This window comes from Odontomachus brunneus, unplaced genomic scaffold (assembly GCF_010583005.1).
Source record: "Odontomachus brunneus isolate Ranch 3 - 2012 unplaced genomic scaffold, Obru_v1 Obru_scaffold_118, whole genome shotgun sequence".
Taxonomy (NCBI): Eukaryota; Metazoa; Arthropoda; class Insecta; order Hymenoptera; family Formicidae; genus Odontomachus; species Odontomachus brunneus.
This window is the reverse complement of record NW_022639568.1, coordinates 514,180-524,388: the sequence shown is the minus strand read 5'-3', so window position 1 is coordinate 524,388 and position 10,209 is coordinate 514,180. Positions and strand designations below refer to the sequence as shown.

Sequence of the window (10,209 nt, the reverse complement as noted above, 5' to 3'; positions counted from 1 at the left end):
TGATTTGACTATTTCATTTATATATTTGACGTATTTCCTCCATAAGAAAAGAAAGAGCGTACTTGATTGATGATATTAAAAAATATTAATAATTTGATATCAAGCGTCTCTTTGATGACCGAGAAGTTATTGAATTCAACTGAAATAAATCAAATATTTTTTCGAGATTGTCTGTCGGGCCTCGAATAAAGGACACGACTAAGAGGGAAGAGATGGACGTGTCATTGTAGCGGACGTGGATATCGTAGCGAAATATTTATTTATTATAAAGTCATATTACATACTTTACGTTCTAAAAGGTAAACACGACGATCCCCTCGTGCGCATGATACTTCGTCAAGGCGAGACTACCTCGGTTCTTACCCTTTCCTCTTTTCTATTTTTTTTCTGTTTTGTTTATTTCTTTCTCCGCAAAGAGCAATAAGACCTCCGCGAGAGCTGTCGTGAGAGTTTCTTTAAATTATGAAATGATGATGGTCTCCGGCGACCGGCACTTAATTACTTACGTATCCCGACGATTAATTATTAACGCGTTGCGATTGAATTAATTGCTCTATTTGGCCGAATTCGGCCGAGTACGCCAAGGATGTTCGCGAATTCGATAGAGAGAACGAGAGGGGAGAGTCAGAGAAGAAGCAGAACAGGAGAGAGGCAGAGAGAAGGAAAGGGTAAGAGCGGGAAGGAGAGTCGGCTGAGAGAAATGAGAGAGAAATGCGAGGGAAGGTACAAAGTGCGTGAAGGAAGAAGAGAACGAAGGGGAGTAGAGAAATCCGTGGGCTCTTCGCGCGATCTTCATTTTTCCGTGACTCGAATTAACTCCGCACGTCCCCGATATCGACGTCGATATCGACGCTCGACTAAGACGAGAAATAAAGAAGAAATGAAACCAGGAGCAAAGGATTGCCGACGAGTGAACGACACGAGGCCGAGCGGGGCGATGCCACCCCGCGATTCATCCTCGCCCTCCCTCTTCGGGGGTTCGAGGAACTTTCGCTCCGAGGGTCTCGGAGCTCACGAAGCCCGAGAGCTCCGATCGGTCGGGCGCACACGAGAGACAGCTTTCTCATCGCGCGAATCACTCGTTGCATCGGCGTACTCGGCCCGAGTGCGTCTGTCCGCGAGGACGCGCGCGTGCAGCACTCGAGGTTACCTAAACCGAACGGAAGAGAGTGTCTTCCCCTCGCGCGGCGGCGGCCGCGAAGAAATTCGCGAGAAGTTAGAAAAAATCGAGAGAGAGAGAGAGAGAGAGAGAGAGAGAGAGAAAGAGGGAGAGAGGGAGAGAGAGAAAGAGATAACTAAATCTAATTAAATTTACTTATTTAACTAAGCTCAACTAGAAGATCGAATTTTCAATCGAATTTAACCAAAATCAATCAAATTTACCTTTTTCTCTCTCTCTTTTCCCCTTTCCCTTCCTGTCTTTCGTTCCCGGAAAGCACAAGCTTCGCAAAGACGTTTTGAAGTTGTTCAGAGAAAGTAGAACGTCTTCGAGACGTCTTTCAGAAACTGATGCTGTCTGGGGTTCCGCCGCGTTCTTCGGTGGGGCGCTCGCGTTATTCGGGTTTGCCTCTCATACGATGGGCCAATTCCCTCTCTTCCCGATCGCAACGAAAACTGCGTTTGCCGTCTGTACAGCTCATTCGTGCGCGTCGACCTCGTTGTCGATGCGACTGCTACGTATACCGGTCTTGCCTGTCCACGGGTAGATGTCCGGGCACGCCTGGCAGGTCTTCATGTACCTCACGCCGCTTTTGTGCCAGAGATTGCAGACCTTCGCGTTGTTGCATTTCTTCGGTCGGTCCTGCGCGCACACACGCCAGATCGCTTATTATCGGATTATTCGAAGAAAAGAACTAACGTGTGTCAAGAGAAAAACTTTTCCTTGGGCTCCTTAAACAAGGGACGCTGAACATGATCACGCACTTTTACATTTAAAGCCGTTGCCAATATTATTAATCACGCTCCTGTAAGTCTTTCCTTTGTAGAATTTGGCTCAATATAACAATGGACTGGGAACTTGAAGTAAATGTCGAAGCGACGATACAAATTTAAAAGTATTTGTATGAAAATAAAATAACATAGTCAATATGAAAGATGATGGAAAATGTTCAATAAATATTGAAATGACAAATAATAAGATAGTAAAAATTTCTCAGATGGTTTTGAGTCAACGTTGGAGTCGATTTTGAGAGAAGCATGGAGGAAAGGGTTCGCTGACGAAATGCCAACTCGAAGATAGGCTCTTACCGGATAATGGCATCCGAAGGGCTCGAATGTGTGGAGGAGTGCCAGAGGCGTTGGATTCCTAATCCATTGGATGGCCTGCCAATTTGTGACTACCCATACGTCGTCCATGGCGACGATGGTGTCGAGGAACGATATGAATCCTTCCTTGTGATGCGGCTGGGTGAACCATGCGGCGTGGTAGAACAGGCCGAATGGCGCCCTAAGTTCGCGATCACGCGAGAACGACGTGCAAGCAAATTAATGCGACTTTCGTGAGACGAAGGGCGTCCCGCGATGTGACGCCTCCATCGGGATTACCGTAAATGATTGTCCCGTCGGGACGATTGTGAAAGCAAAGCGAGAGAAAAGCTCGAGTGTTATTTCATTCAATAATTATAATATGTCCGAGCTGACTCAGGTTTAATTAAATTTGCTGATTATAATAACGTGATTCGATTCAATTTCAATCTCACTTTTACTTTGATGATTGATTTTTATCTCTTTAATTTGATTTCGATTAATTACTGAAGAGCCAATTAGCGACACTTCAAGAGGAGAACACTTGCTCGAAAATAGCTGAGCAATTACTTGCTGCTCTGAAAGGACGACTTTTTCTCTGTTCTTCGCGTATTGTCCAATCAAATGTATATTTTTACTAGGCATTTCTTATCATTATCTTCTCAAAGTTCGAATTTCGGGACGACGATTCTTCTCGAGACATTACTCGGTTCTGCTCGGAACTTCAATACGTTCTTCCGGGGCTTGGCGCGGGAACGCGCGTATGCGAGTGAATTCGCGCGATTCTTCCCGGCTTTCGTTCGATTCGCGAGCCAACAATCGCGGCTCGCTACACAATGCAACGCGATCTGTCGCTTTTCACTAACCTGTTGGTCGTATAATGCCGCTCGAAGTTCTTAATGAGCATCTTGTACACGCCGTCCGGTGTCGGTGGGTTGCTGCAGGCGTCTCCCATCGAGCATCTACCGCCGTTGAGATCTTGCCACATTACCATAGGAACTTCCCACAATCCCGGATAGGATCTCGTGGGACAGGGCGGTATCATGCAGTCGTGGAAGAGCTTGTAATCCAGCGTGTACGGCCAGCTGGGCGGCCGGTTCTCATAGATCGGCATAGAGGAGTCATACGTGAAGTTCGTGTCCCAAAGCATCTTGAACATGTTGTTGCCGCCGACCTGCGTGCAACGATCGCGCCACGCGTGTACAGAAATGTCGTTGCGCCGCCCCGGGTCACATAGTTCGCACATCTCCGAGGGGCATCGACACGTCGCGTCGGAGAAATCGCGAGGGACTTTTACTTGTTCGCTTGATCGTTTACTTACGACTCTATTTAGTACAATGCACTTGAGAAAATCATAAAGAAAGGATCTCTATAACTGTCTCAAAATCTGTAACCTACCTACCTGTGAGTCTTGCAAATTAGTATAGGATATTTTTCAAGAAAATACACATTATTTTTTAAACCTTTAAGAAATCTTAACATTTCGTGGAACCAGTTGTTCAATTTAGGTACAAGAATTCGGATTTGAATCAATATGTTATCAGTGTATCCATCGAATAAATATCTACACGGAGAAAAATAATTTGCTGGCCCAGCAAATCTTCTGCTGGTCTAGCAAAATCTTTTCGTTATTGTGTGGACAGCAAAACGATTTGCTAAGAATACTAATCACTATTTGCTGGATATAATTTGCTGAATCTATAAATTATTTTGCTATAAGAACCATGATGGATTTATATAAGCAGTTGCGTTTTGCTCCGATAGCAAATAAATTTGCTAAGGATACACTATTTTGTATCAATAGCAAATTAACATGATTCTTAAGACAAATACACTCAACAAATTTTTTTTATCCTGGCAACTATTTCTGCTCTGATAACGAATAATTTGTAAAATTAGTTACGTCAACTAAATTTTTTTGATGTCACTACGAATATGCAGTAGCAACGATTATTTTGCTAAAAGAGCAAAATTATTTTTCACCATGTACTATTTTTCTTAGACACTTTTTCTCTCAATGCAATAAAGCAATAATGTTCCTTGGTCCCGCGAGTACATGGAATTTGTCAACATTTGTTCAGTCCCATTACCATACATTGACTTCAGACAACAAAGCAATAAATGAAAATGTCAAGGTTCTCAAATGTACACTTGGAGAACATGAAAAAAACACCAGTACAGTTCGAGCTTTCCTTTCATTGACGCCCAACCGAATAATCACGACTGAAAGGGAAAGCGTTCCCCCGACCCCGCAAGATGCATTCCACACTTTATGTTCCCCGAGCGCACAATGAAGAAAGAATCAAACAAGCCAATAAGAACCAACGCAAGGCATCAGCGCTAACGAGCGCGACGTTCATTTTATTCGCGAACAGAAAACGACAAAAATGATTGCCTGAAAGGCGCATAAAGGCGGTTGAACTCACCGATAAGAAGGGTGCCCTCATCCCCCTGACGTCCTCCAGCTTGACGCCTCCGTAAGCCGACAGGATCTCGCGCTGCCCGGCGACCTCTCGTGCCCACTTTCGCGCCGAGAACTGTTCGCCGAAACTGTGCCTGTCGTAACGGATACACCTCGTCGATCATGTCGAATTACGAGAAATTAACGAGCCCTCGCGTTCGCCGCGCGCCGAACTCAAGATGGCCGACGACGACGTCTGATGACAGCGAGACGTTCCCCTTTTTCTCTTTTGATTACGCAATCGTCGGTCAGCGCACGTTACTTTTGACGAAGTGACGAAACGCCGAGAGTCGTTTTGAAAGAAGACACTATTGAGATTTCGTAAAGGGGAAGTCCTGATGCCTATCGACGCGCAAGTCTTGGTCTCTATTGATATTCGCGATTTAGATTATTGGTTCCGTTCATACTCTCTTAAAGTGAATCAGTGAAACATCATTGAAAGCAGTAAATATACACTGATTTGCAGCTATAAGTATAGCACTGAAACTGCTCAGTGCTATACTTATAACTGATATCAGTGACTATTCACTGATTCACTTTAAGAGAGTAGGGAAACCCTTTCGCTGCGATTGATCGTTCGTTCATTGCGATTTTCGTTCGAAAATCTTCACTAATATATTATTTCATTTTCATTTCATTATTATTTCAATTTCATTTCACTCGATCCTCATTAAGGAAGACGCAATTATCTCGGCAACAGCGGCAAAAAATTTAGAATTGCAGCGAAGTAAGTGACACATCTGTTGTGGAATATTACAGTAGAAACCTCGGTAAGAAATTTTCCGGACGTCACGTCACCTCGACTGTTCGGCGTTGCGCGACGAAACCAAGCGATCGATCAGACCGATCGATCATTCGATCGATCGGTCGGTCGACCCGACGAGCGAGCGACTGCATCGTGCCATTTGTTAACTCCCTCGTCAACGAGACGAGCCAGCGTTAATTCCAACACCGAGCTATCTGTTAGAGCGCAGGCGGTAATCGCTTTTCGGCAACTTTGAGACGAGCGTGATTAATCGCACGACGTTTATCAGCGATACCGAGGTGCACCGATGAGACGAATGATTGCAAGTCAAGAGCAAGCGTGACTGATACAGATTGGATCGCATGTGCGTACGAATGAAAATGGAAGAGTGCGGTTCGCCCGGGACTCTCGATTCCCTCACGTTGTCCGTTTTGTATTTCACCGTGAAACTTCATTTGTCTCGCTTTCTTTCTTCAATCACATTTGAAAAATTTCGCGAGAAAATTTCCTTATCCCGCGAATTAATCGGAAAAGAAGAGCTGATTGAATTGCTTTTCTTTCTTTAGTTTTGGTGTGTCAGGATCAGAAATCTGTACCGAGAAAGAAACATATAAAGTTTATTTCCGCGAATAAACTTTATAGCCCACAAATAAATTTTCAAGTTTCTTTTTCCTCAGTGTGATCGAAATTTTGATTGAAATCAATTCGGATTTTGGCGCGCGAACTCAGATTCATCGATTCTCACATAAATTCTGAAATAAATCGGAATCAGAATTAACACCGAATGTTAGCCTCCCAGAATTGACGAGGCACGCTGAATCAAACCCAAAACGTATTTTTGTTCGGAAATATAATATAAATCGTGTTTATCGACCGCGTTCAGGCTCGTCGTCTCACGACGACAATCCTCCGACAGGTTTCTTCTTTTTCTGGCGGGACTACTTACGAGACCGTGTGGGAGGCAATCTCGTGGCCGGAGGCGTAGAGATTTTGCACCTGGCTGTAGTCTGTCCACTCGTGGGACACGTAGAAGGTGGCCGAGATGGGACAGCCGTTCGGGTTCTTTCGTCCCTTCTCGAACAGGTCGGCATACAGGCCCTTGTTCAGGTCGTTCACGGAATCGTCGAAGGTCAAGAGTACGATTTGCGGTATCTCCTCCGGCAAGTAGTCACCTGTTCGTTTCGGGATCGCGTTTCGGAGTGTGACTCAAGAGGCGTAGGACGGCGTAGGCGGGTGGAGGGTGGCCGGGGGGAAGGGGGAAAGGAGAGAGAGCAGTTAGGAAAAAACAGGAAAAAAAAGAAAGAAAGACACGGAAGAAGGAATGGAAAACGCGCGCTCGTTCAAGAGATTGTCGTCGAGGTGTGCACAGACGTCGCGTGCCAAAAATTTGTCCGTAGGTCAATTTTAATTCAAGTTTCATTGGTTCGTTTCGTTCGTCCACGTATCGGTGCGTGATGGCGTATATATATATATTTTTTTTTTTATTTCAACGAGCGTTTTTTGCGTACGACATGGGAGTGTTTGCGCGGATCGGCGATCGACGTGTGATCGAATGTGTGACGTTAGGGTCGGCGCGTGATGGGAATGAGGAGCCATGTGACGTGAAGATGAGAGCGTGAAAGAGAGGCAGAGAGGCAGAGAGAGGCAAAGTGAGAGAAAGAAAGAACACAGAAGAGAGTTAATACCACGCGTCATTAGTATACGACTCGGGTGTCGTGCGCACCTGGTGAAACCGCGTGTTTGACGGCGTGTCGCTATCGGGCCGGGCGATCCCTTCGGCGCGAGATCTCTCTCGCTCGCTCGCGCGGTTTCACCGGCACGAGTACGGTGATTTGCATTTTTCATTCGAGCCGCCCACGGCAGGATCCTCTAATTGCACGGTGCCTTCGCGTTGTCTTCGCGAGGGAATGCGATCGTGGTGGCGAGAGTCCGCGGTTGTACCTGAGTACTCTCCGCCTTTGACCCTGCCCGAATTGAAATTTTCGTTTCACCGTGATATTTGGACCCCACGTTAACTTTGCGAATCCCGTTGGACTTGAAGGACCGATGAGGAGAAGAATTATTTAGTCACTGTCGCCGTTTTCTCCGTGTTGAGCCTCAAAGACTCGACAGCGGACAACACAGTCTAAACTCAAGCGTTTCAAGTTGAACTCGGGTTTCAAGCGACGTTTACCAGAGATTCCTCACACATTTTTCCTCCGCATTTTCAACGAGATTCGTAAGGTTAATGTGGAATCGAAGCTAGGATCCGCCGTGGACGCGTCGCGCTTCTCGATCGAAGTCTAGAGACCCTTGAATCAGAGACTACTCGTAAAAGTGGTTCTGTCAAAATCGCGCCGGAGAAAGAGGGTGAAATATTCACTATTTCACTTTCAAAAAGAAACTTACATGAAACTTATGTGCAGAAGAAGAAGTTACTTTCACATGGAAGTAACTTTTTCTCTATATAGATGTTAACATTTGTTTTGAAGCACTCCGTGGATTATTTTAAGGGATTTTATATAGAAATAAAACATATTCAATTTTCTTGAGAGGTTTATCTTTTATTTGATTCATTGAAAAAGTTCATGAGATGGTTATAATTTGGAATTGACACGGCGGATCAAACGAGTTGGCTGAGTTTCATTTAACGCCCGCATTATTTTATCCTTGTTTCTCACTGGATATTAAACAAGGATAGAATGACGATTGTTTGTAAACATTAAATAGAATGCATTCCTGAGTCAGTCTCTGAACAGGATTTACTGCTACGAACGCTTCGAAGCGTTCAGTAGCGCAAAACGGTTTCTAACCTCTGTTTCAAGGATCTCTGCCGACATTCTGCGTCCTCCCCAGCGATGAGAGGACGACGTGCGACGATCGAATAGATGAAAGCAACGGGAACGATCAGACGTCAACGATCGGACGTACACACGCACGCAGACGCAAAAATGGAGAAAAAGAGAAAGAGAGAGAGAGAGAGAGAAATGCGGAGATTCGCGCACGACGTGCGAATCTCGTGGCGTTCCGGTGAAAACAGCGCGTTTTATGACGGTGTGACGATGAGGATCCCCGGTGTGATGCGTTAAAAAGAGAGCGAGAACCCGCGAGCTCGACTTACGAGACGGTGTGCGACGCCATTTCGTGGCCGTCCGCGTAGAGATTTTGCACCTGGCTATAGTCCGTCCACTCGTGCGAGACGTAAAACGTCGCCGAGATCGGGCAGCCGTTCGGATTTTTACGGCCGTTTTCGAACAGATCGCCGTACAGCGGCCTGTTCAGGTCGTTCACGGCGTCGTCGAATGTGAGCAGAACGATCTGCGGCGTCTGCTCGATCGGTATACCACCTGCGTGCGTGTCATTACAGTTTCATCATCGCGGTCGACACGTACGGTCGACACTGCACGTGGTCGCGCGACGCGCTCACTTTAGGAACTTTCGGGAAATTCATTATCTCTATGTCCACCTCTAGAAGGCTCAGTCAGCACAATCGGCTCTAATCTAAATTCTTTTACTGAAAAGTTGTTCTCATGAAAAGTTAAGGTCTTCTCAAGTCTCCAAGGGAATGCGTACTTTGTTATTTGAAAAATATTCAATGTAAATAAATACGTGTTTGGTGCTCACTGGATGGATTATATTTCTTAAATATTCTTTTTCTAAGTGTATACACGATCGGTCGGGAGCGTCTTCCGCGAGCGCGAATTTCGCTTTCGATTTCGAAGGGCGACGCACGCGGGCAAACGAGCGAACGCGACGTCGGGCGTGGATATTTGTGTTTCACTTTCAAGCCATGCGCCGTGTATAACGGCGGTCTCCCGGCGTATATGTAACGTTAGAGAATCGGAGAAAGTCCTCCGACGCGGCTACGAGAGACCGTCTAAACTGTTCGTCAAACTTAACATTCGCGACGTGACGCGACGCAGCACGGCGCGACGCGAGAATGTCTCCGCGCTCGACATTCGCTCAGCTCTGTTCGGCGTTTCGCTCTCGTCCCGGCTTTATCATGCCCAATTTTCAATCGATCCGCGCCCTCCTCGCGCCGGCTACGTTAATCCGGCTCTCGGATGAGAGCAGGTCGACGCAGAATTCGACGACTTTCCAACGAGATGTCCACTTTCCAGGACACACGGGCGACCCACTTCCTCGTTTGCGTCCAGCTGGCGCGCGCTCCGAACTTCCGGCACGCGGGATGCGCGGCCGGCTTTTCCGCTTGGCGTTTTCTAGCTCGCGACACGTCGTTTCCGGCCCACTTAAGCCAACAAACGATCGACTGTCTCTAGCACGCGATTACGAAAGACCTGATCGAACAGAGTCGCGACGACCTCTGTCCGATGATCGCTTAACGATGAGGCGACGTTTGAATACGAAACGGATTTTCGCGTATTCCTCTGGAAACTCGGGGAGAAACGGAACGGGGGACGAGACAGAGAGAGAGAGAGAGAGAGAGAGAGAGGTTGGTTGAATTTTGGCCAGCCGGCCGACTGAGGTGGACCCACTCGTCGAGAAAGAGAGACAGACCCCCCGACTAGAGATTTACGCCATGGTCCTGATCAGATTGATCCCAATCAGTCATCTGACCTGTATAAGGTGATGTTATCGAGCTTTATAATTAATAATAAGACCTCAGTTATTAAAGGTTCTCATTACTAATAAGAGTCTGATTGCTACGCTATGTTACACGCAGCTTGTCAGAACTCATTAGTCCTGAAATCTAAACGTCAAACAGTCACGAAAATCTTAAACACAGGTAAGTTTTATTCAGCATATTTTTACTTGCTCA

At 46.2% G+C, this 10,209-nt stretch overlaps 1 protein-coding gene across 4 annotated transcripts in view; it reads right to left on the bottom strand.

The window, feature by feature from the left end:
* Positions 1 to 240: 240 nt before the first annotated feature.
* LOC116849536 overlaps positions 241 to 10,209 on the bottom strand; it is a 97,711-nt gene continuing 87,742 nt past the window's right edge. For 2 of the 4 annotated variants that reach the window (XM_032826765.1, XM_032826766.1), the window contains exons 13-17: positions 6,397 to 6,622; positions 4,671 to 4,800; positions 3,111 to 3,418; positions 2,248 to 2,446; positions 1,637 to 1,801 (exon numbers count right to left, since the gene is read on the bottom strand). In XM_032826765.1, coding sequence (XP_032682656.1) covers positions 1,637 to 1,801; positions 2,248 to 2,446; positions 3,111 to 3,418; positions 4,671 to 4,800; positions 6,397 to 6,622 — 1,028 coding nt within the window. Of the gene's footprint in view, positions 1,802 to 2,247; positions 2,447 to 3,110; positions 3,419 to 4,670; positions 4,801 to 6,396; positions 6,623 to 8,550; positions 8,777 to 10,209 lie in introns of all 4 variants that reach the window. The other 2 variants (XM_032826769.1, XM_032826768.1) reach the window with 2 other exon arrangements.